Here is an 18,008-nt window from a genome sequence, read left to right as displayed (position 1 = left end):
CTGTCAAAAGAACTACAATCCCCAAAATGCACTTCATCTGGTGCTCGGTTGCCATGGTAGTCAACTGACACAACTTTGCCTGGCTTGGGATAGGCTAACCTTGGAAAGCAAATAATTAGCTGTTTATTGGACGCGTACATTGGCCACTTAGTTTCCCTCTAAAAGCTAACTTTCAAAGATACGTCAGGTACGTTTATTTGTGTTATAACAATGGAGGACGAATTACAGGAGCAGCAACTAATGTCGATTCCAGAGGAAAGCGCGGAGCCATCGGACCAACCAGAGACGTTAAAAACCGAGGAGCAAGAGGAAATCATCGAAGTCGAGGTAAAAACGTAAACGCTTTATTTTGGCTTGAATAAATCTAAACGGAACGTTTTCTTAAGACTCCTGCACATAGTTTTCTTTTACGGCAAAATCCTCAACTAAAAAAAATAGTCACTGATGGCATTGAAAAAAAGCAGATAACCTTGAGTTGAAGGAGACTAAAGTGAATAGCAACGTCTAAAGGTTGATTATTTTTCAAATAATCAAAAGTGCATTAACGGCTACAGACTCAAGTCTCTTTTTAAGCAGAATTTTAAATATTAAGTAGATGAGTATTTTCCATTTTTGAAATAAGTGTTGACCTCACAGAAGTCAGCGGCCTTAAAATATTTGTTCCCAAATATTTTAAAATGTACCTTAATAGAAAACTGTGACTTTCGTACATAATATACAGTTACCAGATTCAGATGCAAAGTCATTTTTCATTCAAGCAAGATGTTTGGTTCCAGTTGATAAAGAAACTGGCTTCTCCTAAAGTATAGGGTGGGTATTATTTCTGGAAGAAAACAATACAGTTTTCAAAAAGGTTATAATTATTTCCACTTTGTTTATCTTAAACAATTGCTAAAAATCTAAATCTGTCTCATGGACTACTAGTCCTCTAAGAAAATGCTTTTTGATGTTACAATAGGAGGGGGTTTTAACTGAAGAAATGGTGTCTGAAGGTTTATCCCATCTTGGACTTGATCTGACCGGGCAGCATCACGTTCTATGCCACCTATCCCTACCGGTGAGATGTGTACCTACAACCTAGACATTGATTGATGGATTGAAGCCTGATTAAATTTATTCATAAGTCTGTTCTTTTCCGCTCCAGAATCTCAGTCTTATCAACATACATTTGTTATGCAAGTACGCCCATCTTGTAAAGCTGGAACTGCAACACAACAACATAGAAGGTAATCCATTTTTCGTTTACTTTCACACATGATTTTGTGCAATACGGCAAACGCGCAAATCGTAAGCCAGCCTTTCCTGCGGAATGATGTATTGACAAATGATGACTAAATGATTTATTCTAATTTGAATACATTTTATCACAACTTCTAGATATATCCTGCCTGAACCACATACCCCACCTTATCTACTTGGATGTGTCTCACAATGAAATCTCCAACTTCTTTCAATTCCAGCCACTCCGGTACCTACAGGTGCAGGACCTTGAACTGACAGGATAAGACAACATTTGATTGGTGGCTTGGGCCTCGTTTTCTAGCACTATTCCCTTAAGATAGGCCTGGATTACCATAGCCCATCTGTAGTCGCTCTGAATTTGCTTACAAGGCATTAACTGCCCTTCAGTGACAGTGAACTTTTGCAAAGAATCTTGTTCAAAAAGAGGTTGTACATTGCAAGTTTTGGTAGTTGTTTGTTAAACGTTTACTGCTTCCTTCTGATTTCCAGGTGGCTGATTTCTCCCACAACCGAATACCAGACATTAAGGATCTGGCAGGCTTTTGCTGCCTGCGTAAGCTGAATCTGGACTGTATCCTTGCAGTCGCTCACTTTAATGGATGTGGATGTCATCGCGTCGCCTCCTGATGCTTTAACAAGCTCCTACGGTCTGAAGTTTCCATTCGCTAAAATCCTCATTAAGCTATAAATTATACTTTACTTATCTATTTTGATGCTTTCGGAGTGTACTGAATAGTACAAAATGTAACTTCAGCGGCTTGTAAAAGCAAGAATTTGATGTGGATCTTGTCTGGATTGAAGAAGGAACATCTCCAAATCTGATTTATGCAGTTCTTGTTTACCTAAAAGGATTTTTTTTTCTTAATCATTTGCTCAGACAACTGTCTCTCTGAAGTCAGCGATCTTAAAGATTGTTCTATGCTCACCCATCTCAGCCTGGCTTACAACAAAATCACAAAAATCAGCAACCTGGGCAATCTGCCTCTCATAGATCTCTGCCTGGTAAGTTTTTATTGTTTTTGCGGCATTCAAGAATTTCGATTTTTACATATTGCAAATAATTATTTTAAATGAAATCTCTTTTTTTTTTTTTACCTATTGTTGAATATGTTTCTGAACTTTATTTTTCTTTGAAACAAGCTCAGTTTCATATTTTTCTGTCCTCCTTTGCTGTTCTTTAATCTGTGCTCTTAGGTTTTTGCCACATTTTAACATTTAACAAACATCACCATATGGCCCGACAGCATGCCTTTTTCCCCCTGTTCTTCGTCGTTCTGTGTGTGTGTGTGTGTGTGTGCGTGCATTTTCTAGGCCCCTCCGTGTTTTTCTCATTGTCAGCATCTATTGGTCTGGCTGCATCTGCCCCTCTCTGGAGCTCCCTTTGGGGACCAGCTGCTGGTCTTTGACCGAACCTGGACCGAATTCAGCCTGCACACATTCCCCTATCCATCCAGCATCCATCTCAACCTGCTCCTGACCCCTCTGCTTCCCCAATGCGCCCTCCTAAAGCAGCATGGCATTGTCAGCCAGTCTGTTTCCCTTGCACATCACAGTGCCGACCCAGAGCTTCCAGGGACCGGCACGGTCACCCTCCCCTGCTGACAGCAACCCTCTGTCTGGCAGGATGCTTGGCAAGAGCAGGCCAAGGTGTGGCCATGCAGTTGGATAACAACTTTTGTCAGTAGAATAGATAGAGAATCAGGCTGACAAGACTGTTGTGCCCAGGTCTTGTTCTTTGGTTCGTCAGCGTGCTGTGCTAGCCCCTCAACAGCTGTTTAGCTGTCAGTCCAGGCCTGTCAGCATTTAGCAGAGAGCCAGGCCTGCCACTCAGCTCAGTAACGAGGGTAACAAAGCTCAGGCGCTGTGTAGATCATTCCTAATAGAATTACTAAGAATGAAAGTATGAAAAAGGACTTTGCTGCGCACACGTTATCATTAATGTTTTCCTGTTTGCTGTTTGTTTTAAGAGGGGAAACCAGCTCCACTGCACTGAAGGGTTGGAGAAGTTACAGAACATACAGGTTCTTGATCTGTCAAGAAACTGCATCACCTCTATTTCAGGAATTCAGAATCTCCGCTTGCTGTACTTAATCGACTTGGAGAAAAACCAGGTACCTTCGGCAACAAGACAGAACGATCTCCATCGTCTTTTGTAGATGTATATATTGTGCACCTGCCTTCTTACTTGCAACCCTAGGCTCAAAATCAATAATTGTGTGATTATATTATGAAATAAGATTGAGCTCAATAAACAGAACACAAAAAAATAAAACAGTCAAAATTATAGAGTTAAAAAGTAAGGAACTTTTCATTTCCTAAATTTTGCCTTATTGTATCCAGTACATACAGTATAAAATAGTAATGTAGTTCACAACAGGCTTGAAAATTAGCTAAATCCAACCTTAGACAAAATAATAGTCACCGTTTTACATGGGATCATTGTTTATTAAGACATTAACAATAAAAAGAAAAAAAATGTAGGAGTGCATGAAAAACAGATTACGCCCTTTGATTCAGTTCTGTGAAGAAACATTTGAGGAAGGTCTTGTGAAGATAATTAATTATCTTTAACGCAATTGTAGGTCAAAGGTTAAGTTTTTTTGTTTGTTCTCTTCAGATTACAATAGTTCATCAGTTTGATGTGTAAAGCTTGCATCAAAAGTAATTATAGGTAACATTTATTTTTCAAGTTTTAAGAACCGAGGCAAATGACAAAAAATGTTTCCTTTCGTCGTTGTGTTTTTTTTCTTCAGATTATGGAAATTGAAGATCTAAAATATGTCATTGAGCTTCCGATGCTGACAAACCTCAATCTGCTGGATAACCCTGTGCAGGTAACTGACATATTCATATGCAAGAGTCTTCACCCATGAGAATGTAAAATACAGTTGGCGTCAAAATGATGAGCCCCTGATGCTAATATTCAATTGCCTATCCACTTAACTGGATAATTAGGTCTTTGACCCATCTCTTTCAAGCTCGAGAAAGCTTCTTCAAGCGTCTCCATTTTGCAAATACTGTGATAACTTTGAATATCTTTCTCCAGCCTTGTGAGCGTTGATTCTTTTTCCCAAGCCTAAACTGAATTTGTTTGTTTTTGGCATGATGTTTTCTCAAGTGGGAGCTTCAAACGCTTGGTGAGGATTTTATACTGCGCATAAAGTGTAGGGTAACCTTGACTGATTGAATGATTTCAGCTGTGGGCATTACAACGTGAAACTACATGATTTCACAACAGTGGTGTGTGTTTCAAGGGGGGCTAATAATTTTGGAAGTTTTTTTTTTTTTTTTTTTTGTGAAAGAATTTTGTTTCTGTGCGGAAAGTAAATTAATGTAAGCAAATCCAAAATAAAACCTAGATTGTTTGGAAAAGCTGTATTGAAAAATCAACGTGCTGTTTCCCAAAAGCGCTCGGGGGAATTTTTTTTGAAAAACACATTTTCAAACGGGAAGCTAATAATTTTGACCTCACGTGTATACTTTAATATAAGCAATATCGATAAAGCTTTTGTAGGAACCTTCACATTTATTTATTTTGTTTTCAAGTTTTAAGAGTATGACCATAACGTTGCAGGAAAAAAAAAAGTTTTTTATTAATTGAATGAGTTTGTTGGATCTTTTGTAATGTGCAAAGTATTTGTAATTATTAGGAGCACCATAACTACAGACTGACAGTCATCTTTCTCCACCAAGGCTTATCGGTGCTAGACAATAAGAAAGTCACTGTTGAAGAAAAGGTGAGAATCTACATCATTAATGTCGCTTTTTATGTAAATTGTGTATGTAGGATATTTAATGTGTCTGAGTACAAACCACAAATTCTAGGTGTCTTCAAAAAACATGTTTGAGCCTCCTATGGACATAGTGGCAGCAAAAGATCACATCATGAACATGGTTCACCAGATGGCACAGCCGCAGGTTCTCTATCAAAGGTTTGAATGAGTATTTCGGTATTTATTTATTTTTTTGTTAGATTTTTGCCTGTTATTTCACCTGTTAATTTTAAAATGCTTGCCAAATGAGCTGGCTTTATGATTTAGATTCTAAAAGTACAAATACGTTGCATAATTTACTATTCGTTTACCCTGACCATCTTGTCGTCACATCTAAAATAACTTCCACAGATAGTTTTCAGATATACAGAACCCATTTTTCTAGATGTCTCATCCGCTTTGCTTGTGCCAGCATTTATGTTGTGGTATTTTACGTATGTTCCTCGGAAAGGGGAGCGCGTGTTAAATTATGCATGTAAGATGAAAGTCAATGAAGAAAGTGTGTGTTTTTGTCTGATTGCGTGCAGCACAATGCCCACTCCAAACACCCCATACCCAATGCTGGTGCTGACGGGCCCTGAAGGCTGTAGGAAAGGAGACTTGGTTCGCAGACTGTGTCGGGAGTTCGGTGAACACTTTGGTGTTGGGTCAGTCTGACAGAGCTGTTAATAATATGTGTATTCTTCTTGTTTATCGTATGTGGTGTTGGGTCTGTTTAACCGAGACAACTAATTGTGTTGATCTGAAACTCAGCATATGGCCCCGAGTTCTCAAAACAATAATCAGAAAACCTTATTCCAATGTAATTGGGAATGCATTTTAGCTTGTGGGTCGAAATGATCCTTTTTGTAAAAGAATGTACTCATCTGGGATCTGAAGCGTAGATGGATTGTATCTGAAATGTAAACATGACAGATGCATGTGAATTTGCTTCAGAGGACTAACTAACTGTTCATATTTCACAGCATCTGTCACACCACGCGGCCCCCCTACTCTGGAGAGAAGAACGGGGTTGATTATCATTTTGTCAGTGAAGAGGAGTTTCAGAACTTAGTTGTCATGGTGAGAATCCTGATTAAGACTTTTAGGGGTGTTTTTTTTTTTTTTAGCGGTAGTTTGCATTTGTAGTCTCACAAATAATCAGAATAAATGAATGCTTTCCCAGATTTTGTCAAAATACACACCCAGGATTCTTGATAAATTATGTTTTAAGTGAGCTCGATTCTCACGTCTCCCTCAGCGAGTTTCACATTGATTTCACAGGCTGGTTTTAATGTGTTGTGGAGATAATTAGTTTTTCTGGGGTGAATTGATTTTTCTATTAACTTGGTGGCTTTTTTTCCATCAGTACCTTTACCGTAATTATGTTTTTCAGAGATTTCATTCAGTTTTATTTAATTCAGTTCTTAGGACGAGGTATCAAATCTACTTGAATTATTTGAGACAAGAGGTAACTGTGTGCTGACTGCTGCTCAGAATTTCCCATAACTTAGGGATACACATAAGCATCCGAAATCAGAATTTACGACTGGTGGAGGAAGCCAAATGTGTCCTTGGGTCCTGAACACATTTGTTTTCCATCTTCACTCTCTTGTCAAGTCAGCTGTTATGTAAGGTTGGTAGGAGATAATTTATAGAGGACTGTGTCTGTGATTTACACAGGAATGGCTTTGAAGCAGATATTGATGCCTTTTGTCTTCTCCAGAACCAGATAACTTTGCAATCTATCCCTGCCCCCCGTTTGATCCTTCCCGTGTTTTTATCTCTCCACTTTTCTGTTGCCAGCCTTTTGGTTCGGCGCCGCCCTGCATTTTTAAATTTCTCAATCTTCAAGCTCTGCCTTTTAGTCCCAAGATGGGCTTTTCCACACACCGTCTTGAAACACTTCTTGGGTCTTGGAAGGACCGCAAGCAAGATAAAATAAAGAGATTTCTGACTACTCAACCAAACTGACAACTTATGGGTTTAAGAATATGCTAAATTGACCTGCATGCTCCCAGTTGTTTGATTCGTCAGGTTTACCTGTGAGACCTAACGAAGAGGATTTCACCCTGACTACCAGGTCAAAAGTTAATTTCCCAGGTGGCCAAATAGCTTCAGGTTGTTAAGCTTGACAGAACATGCTGGGAATGTGTGTGTTTATGTTTGCTATTACTTTCCATGTAAAATAAAGCTTTTTTTCCCCTTCTTCTTTTCCTTTTTTTTTTAATGTAAGGGTAAATTTATCCTGACCATGCAGTACGGCAGCCATCTGTTTGGCCTCACCAGAGGCGCTATAGAGGAAGTAGCAAATCACGGAGTGGTTTGTTGTTTACATATGGAGCTGGAGGTACTTGTGTGAAAACTAATAATCTAGAGAAGATTTTGTTCTGTGCATTATGGGACTGCCTCAAGAATAAAAGTGTAACACCATTAATAATTTGTCAAATAAATACAATTGTGCTTTTTTTTTTTTTTTTTTTTTTTTTGCAGGGTATTTTCAGTCTAAAGAAGAGCTGCTTTAAGCCTCGATACATCCTGCTCATACCCACGGCTATAGAGAAGTTCATAATCCACATGAAAAGCACTAACCGTTACACCAAGCCACAGATTGATCTCGCGGTGCAGCGTGTGCCCCTCTATTCAAAAACCAACGAAGAACGTAAAGGATTCTTCGACAACGTCATTTCAAGTGGTAACATGCAAAGGGAAATGCATTTGTTTCGTTTGCTTTTTTAAATTCCAAATAAGTACAATTAAACTTTTTATACATAACGTCCTTTAAGTGCGTTCTAAGCGTAACGGCAGGTGGAATAACTTGCTACGGTAAAAATCCACAGGATCACTGTGTTTATCTTGCCTCTTGATAGCACTCAGCCTGTTAGTTGTTTTCTTAATGAGATGAACAAACAGTGAGTGTAAGACATCCATCACTTTTACGCGGGTGCTAGCGAGACCCTCATTACACCAAGGTCAACATCTACATATCTTTGATTCATTGCTCTTTGATGTTGGACGCTCTGGCTCTGTTCAGGACCCGACTTCCTCGTGTGTTTATTTATGTCTGCGCTTATTTAGATAACTATGATGAAGCTTACCGGACCTTGCTGGAAATAGTGAAGGTCTACATGTACGCTGAGGAGGAGGAGGAGCCGCAGGAGGAGCCGCAGGAGGAGGAAGCAAAGGAAAAGGAGGAGGAGAAGCCGCGAGAGGAGGAGGAGGAGGAGAAACCCAGCGAAGAGGAGGTGGAAGAAGAGAAGAGCAGCATTGAATCCGACAGCAGTTTGAGAGGTGTTTCTCTTTTTAGTTTTCCAGGTCGTCAGTAGATTTAAAGATTTAAAATACTTGTTTTGTGAAAGGACGCACGAGTATCAATTGTTAGGCTTTAAGTTACCAGATATGTTAGTCAATCGTACCTTAAGGCCAACTATTCAGCTTTACATTGTATCCTCGAGTTTGTTCCCAAATGCTGCTATTTGCATAATGGCAACAAATGCAAATGGCACATCAGTGTATTTCTCTTGGTAGTTAGGTATTTTGGATGAATTTCTAAACTAGACGTTCATAAAATTTTTCAAATCTCATTCATAATTTAATTTAATTGAAAGTGAAGTGACAGCAACCTAATGCCATCAGAACAACTGTGGGTTCAACTCAGGACATCTACTCAGGATATTTTATTTGTTTGCAAACCATCACTTACTGTTAGCCATACATTTCCACTCACTAAGAAAGACATTAGGTTTATATTGGATAGTTGACTTATGTTTAAAGCAAAGTGGAAACTGTTGTGTTACCAGGTTCCCACGGAAACGTATTCATGCACAGCAACTTGAATGAAAAAAGCTGCCGCCAAACTCTTGCATTACAAGTTACAAATGCCAATTCTCTTCTTCATAAAGAAGCTAAAGTTTCAAGCACCTTAGACTGTGATTGCTATTTTTGATTGTTTTGTCGCTTGAGTACTAACAACAAAAATGTGAATGCCACGCTCTCCGAACAATGTTTCAGACTTTGAGTCAGTCGAGGAACCAGCAACAACACCGGTAGAATCAGAGTCACTCCCTGGCACCACCGTCGAAGCCAGCTCGGCAAAAGCCCAGGCAGATTTGAGCTGTCAAAAAACATTGATTGTGAGTTTGTCTCTAAAAGCGCAGCATGGCAGCAAAGCCTTGCAAGTGGAATTAGAGCATACATCCGAAATCAGATGTATGAAGAAGTCATTGTCGGCTGGCTGCCGTCGAGGTGTTCGCGTTTCTTCTCTTTCTGCAGGAGCTCGCCTCCTTGAGGAAGCGAGAGGAGCTGGCGAGGGAAGCTATCGTTGGAAAGAAACCAGGGTTGCACAGCCACCTCTTCAAACAGCACACGTAAGTGGCAGCCACTCCACCTCACTCCAGGGCCTAATTTAAAGTAGGCATTCAATATTAGGCCAATTTAGTGTAATCGCAACACTTGTCCTACAATAACTGCATTTTAATGGCTCAGTATGAGTTTGACATTGAGGGTGAAGTACCAGGTGTCTAAATTATTTAAGCCCAACTGTTTGTTAATGTGATGGGAGCTTTTTGCCGGTGTTCATTTTGGCAACCTGTCCATAAAAAAAAAAAAAAAAACAGTCACCAGAGGTACTTGCGGTTCATCAGAGGAATATTTCGAAAACTGCTAAGCGTGCTCTGAAATCCGTCAGATATGTCTTTTGCTTTTTTTAGCCAAAATGTGGCGTCAGCGGAACGTGATCAAGATCCTGGTACCCACACTCAGGAGACTAGCGGGTCAGTCGACGCAAAACTGTAAAAAAAAAAAAAGATGTTCATAAATGATTCCAGATTCTCTTATCCAAGCCAGTGGAGGAAAGTTATTAACCTAAACCAGTGTTGTCCCAACATTTTGTCATGTTAGCAAAAGAGGATTTGTGTTGTACCTAACATTTCCAGTTGCAAGGTCTTAACCTTGCAACTGGAATTGCAATTAGTGTAGTAATTTTACACTAATTAAAAAAAAATTTCCATCTGGGCTGCACTTTATTAGGCACTGCTGGCTTAAGCCAACCAGTGTAAATCTCAGAGAAAAACAAATGGATTAATAGTTCAACACTGGAGATATCCTCTAAACTGTAAAACCAGTCCAGTTCATTTTACAGAGAGGTAATGTTTTCAGAGGAGACTTGTTGCTTCTCACCCTGAAGGATTATTAGCATCCTTGAAGTGTTTTTTTTTTTTTTTTTTTTTTCATTTTATAGGCCTCGTTTTCTTCCTATGAGCCACGTGGGGACAAATGTCTTCACGTTTTCTCTACATGCTCAGTTGGACACTTTTACACACCAGCACACCCACTCATAAATTCAGATTTTATTGCTTCTGCAGGTCATGACATTCCTGTGTGCACACTTACACTCAAGGTGGATTTCCTTTTTATAATATATAACTGTATGTTGTTACTTTAGAATGAAATATGAGATGTACAGGGCCTGTTTTTTTTCACTTTGCAGCCACAAACTTCAATGTGTTTTATTAGAATTTCATGTGATTGGCCAATTAGATATCACACATTATTGTGAAGTGAAAGGAAAACATCCTTCCATGCGATTTCTATCGCTGCTGATACTTACTGGGTTGTAGGGAAGGCTGGTGCTTATACGAGTATAAGGCAGGATGCGTTCGGGTGCAGGTCGCTAGTTGGAAGGAAAACGTGGTACATGATTTTAAACGTTGTTTGCAACGTTGACTCTGCTACAGGGGTGGCAGCATTTACGCTCCTCGGCTCTGGAACAGACTGCGTGAAAGCTTGTGCAGAAGCCGCTGGTCATGTAAATGAGGACTGACATCATTACTGTTTACTCCAGCTTTTCCATAAAGGTCAAAAGACTGATTTATCGTGTCTGACATTTCTTTGCTTTTTACTTTTCTGAAATTTGTCATTTTAATATTTCTTTTTAATCTGATTATGCATCATGTTTGTGGAAAACACTTTGAATTTATATGCTACACATATAAATTTGCCTTGTACATACACATAGATTGTGTTTTACACTACAGCACTGTTTTCTTTGACCTTCTTCTCCTGGTAAACCACAGACAGACCTTCTTATGCACTTCTGTTAACAATAGCTTTCTTTTTGCAACTCTTCCACAAAGGTCAGACTTATTGGAAACTAATAGTTACTTTTATAATAGATTTCTTCATCAGACCTGTGTGCCTCTATTCAGAGTTAGCATTAACTCATGATTCACAGTCCGTTTGTCTGGTCGGTCAGTTAGGCGGACGGTCAAGTTTTTCACTTAATTTGACCTTTCACCTCTACTTCATCTTATTTTACATGCAGCTCAGAAGTGTCTCATGCCACCTCAGCTCTCGATGTTCCCGCGTCACTCGGTGGCTCTGTTGAACCTCTAGATGGAACCCTATTGGCACAGACGACAGAAATGCTCAAAGGTCAGTATGTTTGTTTTAAGTTGGGACATTTGCATGTGTGTATGAAATAAAAATAAAAAAAGCCGTAAATAGTTAGCTATGAGATGATATTGTGAGTATAATTCTAGTTTTTATGACAACACTGCCTACAGCCATAGGAGAACAACAGCAATCCTGCTTTCTCTACATGTAGCCAATGAAACAAATTAGATTTTTCCAGGCAGCAGTGCAAACATTTGACATTCCACATGCAGAAATTGAGCAATCTGCTGTTCCTGGCTCCAACTTTTCAGATTGCGGTATGGGACTCGACTCACAGTCCATCCTGCGTCCAGAGTCGGATGGACATAAGAACCGTGAAGTCACCAAGTCCACGTCACCCGAGACACGTTGAATCTACCCATAACCGCCTGTCGAATAGAACGAAGGAGAAAATGTGGAGGGATGGTTTTCATAGAAGATTTAGTTGCTTTTTTTGTTGTTGTTTTTTTTGTTTTTTTAAACAAAGCAGAAAATATTTGAAGGTAGTTTCTATTTCAAAAATGAAAATGTTATTAGTTAACATTATTTTGGGATTTATTCTGTTCTATTTTTTTGTACTTTCTTGTGTGTGTTTTGTTTAGAAATGCATTATAAACAGATATGTTTGTGATTCATTTAGACTGTGAGAGCAAGAAAATAGTACTATGATGCTACTCTTGTTTATCTTGTTGAGCTTTCACTGTCTGTCATTCTGGATTTTGAAATATTGATAAGCTTTTATAAATCCCAGAGTTAAGGTAGTTTTGTGTTTACTAGGGATTGCAAACAAAACTGCTGCTTCTACTTGCTAATAAAAGAGGCTAAAGACAGTTTAAATTGTGAGCTTTGTGTGTTCTCTGAAAATATTAGTGGCACTCTCTTTTAAACCAATAGCACAGATGTGGCAATGTTTCATTTAAACAGCAATAAAAAAATTTTAATTTTCTTATGTGCTCTTACATTATTACGTTTTAACAAAAAGCTAAAAAACAAACTAAATTCTCATTGGTACCTCCGGGTTTGTCCCGCCTTAAAGTGGGCTTCTTTTCCAAAAAAAAAAATACCACAGAAAAAAATGTCTATTTTATTATCACGCGCACAGTGGTTCAATACATCATGGATGTTTAATTTTAAAATGTTAAAACAATGCCTCCGGTGGCAAGAGTTACTGGAAGTCCACCTACATCTTGGTCGAGAAATCAACCTAAGTTGTAGTTGCTCTAATGTCCCGGATGCAGCAAATTCACACTGACTTGATTTGGCTGATGAGCTTCACCTGTGTGTGGCGCGAGCCGGCTGGGAGAAATGAAGCAACAGGGAAGATGCGTGGTTTTCTACTTGAACTACAAAATTATTACTGTAAGGAAAACGCACACCTTTAGTAAAAACTCAACTGGAAGCCTTACACTGAGGTTGCGCAGAGGGTGGAGCTGCGTGGAGAACCGGATACGCTGCTACCAGGTGAGCTAGTCACACGGTTGTCTTTTCTTACTTGCTAAAAACCGTCCTCCCCATAGCTGTTCTTAGTCTATTTTCTCACACAAAGCAGGTAACTATAATGTTTAATTTGGCATCCAGTTTATTCTGCTTCCATGGGCTCATAACATGTTAATACTTGACTCAAAATGGGTCTCCCAAATATACAAGCATGCTGCCAGAAAGTGGCAATGTGGCTGAAGGACCACAAAGCCCATCTTTTAGGATAGCTGACGTAAAACCCTAACTTCATTCAGATAAAAAATGAAGACCGCACCAACTGTGTGCAAACGAGCCCATCACTGGCTACATCCTGACTCAAGTTACACCAGTTCTATCAGTAGGAATGACCCATATTTCCAGCAAGCTATTGTGAGAAGATCATGGAAAGATACCCAAAATGTTTGACACAAGTCAGAGAAAGTATTGAAACTGAAAATAAATATTTTATTTTGCTGACACTTTGAACTTTCATGATCCTAACTGGTGTACAACAGTGAATAAAATGGCTCTTTTACCACCTGCAGTGTATGCATGTATCCTGAAGCGCTTTTGTCCATAACTCTCTGTATAATGTAGAGATTCTTGACTACAGATCGTAGAACAGTATGTGGCACACGTCAGGTTTCAGTAGCGTGGCAATTATTTTTCTGACAGTGAAGGGCTATTGTATTCTCTACAGCTCGACGATCTCATCAGCTGGGCTTTAACAGCTGCAGTCAAGATACTGATCTTGAATGTGCCGCATAAAGCTCTTGTCATTGGATGATAAATACATCATTAATCTTTATCTGTTCCGGGGGGATTATTTATTCATATGGACTCGCATTCATAGGGACGTGGTTGGTGGCTATTAAACGGTGCACCGTCACAAACACGCTGGTGTGTTTCTGACAGTTCGCATGGTGCACACTCGCCACGGATGCTTACATACACCGTTAATTAGTGATTCTTAGCTAACAGAAACTGTCATCTGCCACAGATGTATGCATTGCTTATTAAAGCGGTCCCCCAGCCAGCCTGTCTGTAAGTGCATGTGGATTTACTCACACACACTCACTCTGTGGGTCCTTTGTTTCCTGCGCTCTCGATGTGTGCAGCTTAGTTTACACACACACATACACAAACTAGGCACACCTGGCCATTCATCACTGTCTTTCTTCCTCTGAGGCAGCAGATGTTGCAACACTGTCATAATTCTTTAAAAGTTCGAAAGCCAGACTGTGTCTTCAGGGCTCCTGGGGTCTAACCTACTTACACTGCAGTCTGTGCCTCTGCAGCTTATCATGGGCTAACATGTTGTCTTCCTGTGAATTAGCATTGCATTAGATAGGTATGCATGCGAGTCTGTTCAAAGGTGAGAATAAAAAAAAAAAGAGGTGGATGAGCAGGTGAAGAGCTCCTGCTTTTCGTTCTGAGTCTTGATTGCTTGCATAGTGTGAGTTACAGTGAAAGGCTGTGTTATCTACACCTCCTGGTTTTGTGTGTTACATTTCTATGCAGAACATCACCTTTTCCATGCAGCTCCATTCGTCTCGACAGAAAAATAAATGCATCGTAAGCCCTCCCTTTTGGCATAAGTCATCAAAACTAACACATTTCACCAGATCCCATTTTCTGCGAGAAACAGACCTGCTGCTGGGTTACGTGTGAGGGAGGTTTGAGCCACTCTGGCACAGATATGCAGAAGCACGGTATCAATTTACACAAAGCTGAAGATCTCCGTCTTATGAATATGTTTTACGATACTCGAGAAATGAAAGGAAAGGGGAATTAATCTATATTTCCATTCCAGAAGGAGTTGTAACAAGAAGCAGAATTGGATGGTAGGAAGTAATTGGAAGGAGCAGTACATCAGTTTGACTAACACAGCAGATTTCAATTTTAGCTCAGGGGCTGCGCTCGGGTCATGCAAAGTTATCTTCAGAGTGAATCAGTGTGTGATGGAAATATCTCTGCCAAACTTAGAGCTTTATTTCTTATCAGGAAAGGCACACTCCAAAACACATGTCGCTTTTTGTCGTTAACTGTGCACTTAAGATAAGCATTTGGAGTAATGTTTTTCACGCTTTTCAAAAAAAATAATAATTGAGCCAATAGTCAGAGTTGTCAGTACTTGGAATACATTCTGCTGTTTTTCAGTGTTTAGCATAATTTGTCCCTTCTCCACCCATTTTAACAAAACTCCCTGATGGCTGTTTTCTTATTCAGACAGCAGAACCTCTAGAAACAGTATTATGGCTGACTTACTGCCACAATATCTCAAAACAGAAACTCTGTTTGATTTAACAGGGATTTGTTTTTGAGGACTCATAAAAATAATTGGATGCAAGAAGAAGATGAGAGACAATCTTTAATCTTATAGATAGTTATTCCTTCTACTTAGACAATTTTTAAAGAATATGTTTCCCTTTGTTCAGTAATTTTTTAAAAATTTGGTCAGGTTGTATACTTTAGGGATTTTTTAAAAATTTCATATTTTCATATTTATTTTTAAACTGAATAGAGAAACTGGCATTTGTTTGGCTTAGATCTGACTTGCATGCTCATACATTTTGCTTGCTTTTCACTTTTACCAGTGGTGCTAATTCTTTGGAGTTGTGGCAGGCTTAGCCCAACAATTACACTTATGTAAGTAAAACTGGACTTAAAATGTTAGTTTCTGTGAGATTGTCAAGATGTTCTCCACTGTGTGTTTTATTGCATGTTAAAGGGATATTTTATATTCCTTATATATATTCTTAAAGCACGCTCAAGTAACTGTTGCCTATAATTGTCATAAAAATTCTGCATATACCAAACATGCCTGAAAATTGACCTGTCTCTTTAAGAAACTCCCACTCTTTTCCGACACTTTGCCTTCAGCATATCGTCATGACAATGCTTCTCATTATGCCATTTCAATTGGTTTTAGGAGCGTTCCACTGAGAAGTAGTTCTAACTTCAGCAGACACAGTTCCACCAGGTGTTTGCTAAATGCTGATGCTGAGATTCAAGGATTCCTCAAATGTGCATGAAAGAATCAAAGCAAGACTCCAGGTATGTTTTTCATTATAACCTGATGTAAAGCTCATAAGTCGGTTTTACGTGACACAACCCCTCCCCATTCCACTTTAAGATACATGTGGTGGCTGAGCTTTAAAACAGTCAATTCTAAGTGTTTTCAGATGGCGTCTCAAGTATCCATGGATTTTATTTTTTAGCAGGAAGTTGTGAATACATAGGCCCACTGTATATACATTACCTGCACTACAGTAAGTATGGGTTTCTTAAGGCTCATTTGAAAAAAAAAAAAAAAATTGGAAGTGTTGAATTCATCTTGTAATTATGTTATTTATTTGGATCTTTTTTTTTTGTATTTGTATTTCAACCTTTAATATACCAGAATTTGCACATAATTTTATCTTTCTGTCTGCTGGTTAAATATGGTATTATTGTCAAATACTCCGTACTAAAGTAGTGTTTTACTAAATATGTTACTCTTAATTTCTCAGGTGTCTGTCTTTTCCTTTTGATTTAGTGGTACTCTTAAGTACAACTTTTCTTGGGCGAGTTGAAAGAATGCATCTACAAGTGGCAGGCTAGTACTTTGAGTGGACCTGGCAGCCCTGGTTTAGCTTCTTACGGTGTCTCATCTTTTTTCTGTTTGGATAGTTTTCCACCTGTTCTTCAAGAGCTGGCAAATATTTCATCTGTTCCGACAAAAACACTTAGTTTTAATCTGCGTGACCTTTCGCTCTGCGTGCTCACGCTGACGATGTTGGGTGAGGTCAGGTTGCTGATACAATGAAAGCTTAAATGAAACACACACCTCTGCATTAACTCTGTCGCATGATGTGCTGCTACAGTTGGTAACTATGGCAACAGCACTCTGCAGTCCTTTTCGCTACAAGTCCACGGCCCATTGAGTGTGTGTGTGTGTGTGTGTAAAGCTTGTGCTCCCTGTAGGCAGATTAATTCCCCTCCACTTTCATTCCCTGTCAGAGCGTTGAAACAAAAACTTTCTGTTTTAATTAGTTGGGTGCGGCGTCTCACTTCATCCGTCTCTCCGTGTAGTGTCTCGTTCTCACTTTCAGCGTCTCCCTCCCCCTCCATCTTCACTCTTCCTCTTGTTCTCCAGTGTAATTAAAGGCAGTCAGTGCAGATAATAGGATGGTAATAGTGCATAATTGTGATAATCAATACAAAATGCAGATTTGGGAGCACTTAATTCCTTGATGTACAGATTTATTGAGTGGGCAGAGAGTTCAAAAGGCAGATAGCGACTTGGCTTGTGTTAACTTCCTTTGTTTCCATCAGTGCTATAAACATTTTTTGTTACTGGTATACAAATTCAATTAATTACAGTTTTTATGAGCTTTTTCTGTGCACAGCAGACATTTTATTGTGCAGGTGTGAGAGCCTCATCCACACCAGAAGTTTCTCAAAGGCCTGCAGGGTTTTAAATGATTGAGATGCACTGATTGATTTCCACTGTCTAATAATTGTTGTGTGTATGTGATATATTATGAGGCCCATTTTTCTAACAAATACTATGATGTGAGGACGCACTGCTCCTTATGGGGCCCAAAGCCTAGACCTCAAAAGAAGTGCTGTTTTGGGGTTAGGTGATAGGCTTAGGATGAAGGTATGAATTGAGTTCAGTTTAGGCTTAGGATTGGTATCAGGTTTAGGTTTTAGAATTTTAGAAGTTCCTGGTAAGATAGACTGTTTTTTCATAGCACTTAGATATTTGAATTCTTATCTTTGCTGATTGAAAATTTTTCCATGGTTAGGGTCACCCATGTACTACCACCACCAGCCTGCGCTAAACTATCGATGCAAGCTAGGACGGATCTGTGCTCGTATGTTTATGTCCAATTCCTATTTGAATGAAATTGAGATTAATTGAACAGAGAAAATTTAATTTTCCAAAGTTTCTCTCATGTCAGCTGAGAACTTCCTGTCCGGTTTTCTCTTACTTTTATTTTGGCTCCACAGACTCTTATCAGTAAGCGCCAGCATTTCTTTCAAAGAAGTCTCTTCTGAATCTGTATGACCTGAGATGTGATTCCATGAGCATTCCACATTATAAACAGAATCAAAAGGTGAAAAGCTAGTTGGCAT

General features: G+C 39.2%; 2 protein-coding genes across 3 annotated transcripts in view; both read left to right on the top strand.

The window, feature by feature from the left end:
- The first annotated feature begins 37 nt into the window (after nt 1-37).
- Nucleotides 38-11,820, top strand: lrguk (leucine-rich repeats and guanylate kinase domain containing). Of its 2 annotated transcripts, XM_016677582.1 has the most exons (20): nt 38-327; nt 959-1,057; nt 1,145-1,226; nt 1,378-1,478; nt 1,732-1,813; nt 2,120-2,244; nt 3,210-3,353; nt 3,996-4,076; nt 4,893-4,979; nt 5,068-5,174; nt 5,543-5,662; nt 5,981-6,077; nt 7,231-7,344; nt 7,488-7,689; nt 8,073-8,285; nt 9,006-9,127; nt 9,267-9,361; nt 9,704-9,766; nt 11,317-11,426; nt 11,699-11,820. In XM_016677582.1, exons 1-20 carry the CDS (start codon nt 211-213, stop codon nt 11,797-11,799), a joined length of 2,262 nt encoding a protein of 753 aa, XP_016533068.1. In that variant the 5' UTR covers nt 38-210; the 3' UTR covers nt 11,800-11,820. The 2 variants fall into 2 exon arrangements, with proteins under 2 accessions (XP_016533068.1, XP_016533069.1); XM_016677583.1 differs by lacking the exon at nt 9,704-9,766.
- Nucleotides 11,821-12,648: 828 nt separating this feature from the next.
- LOC103146516 (collagen alpha-1(XII) chain-like) overlaps nt 12,649-18,008 on the top strand; it is a 31,339-nt gene continuing 25,979 nt past the window's right edge. Inside the window, exon 1 of the mRNA XM_007564483.2 lies at nt 12,649-12,887. The gene's annotated coding sequence lies outside the window, so the exon portion shown is untranslated. The remainder of the gene's footprint in view (nt 12,888-18,008) is intronic.

The sequence above is a fragment of the Poecilia formosa genome, unplaced genomic scaffold (genome assembly GCF_000485575.1).
Source record: "Poecilia formosa unplaced genomic scaffold, Poecilia_formosa-5.1.2 Scaffold159, whole genome shotgun sequence".
In the NCBI taxonomy this organism is placed as follows: domain Eukaryota; kingdom Metazoa; phylum Chordata; class Actinopteri; order Cyprinodontiformes; family Poeciliidae; genus Poecilia; species Poecilia formosa.
The sequence above is the reverse complement of the archived record's forward strand: the minus strand, read 5'-3'. Positions and strand labels throughout refer to the sequence as shown.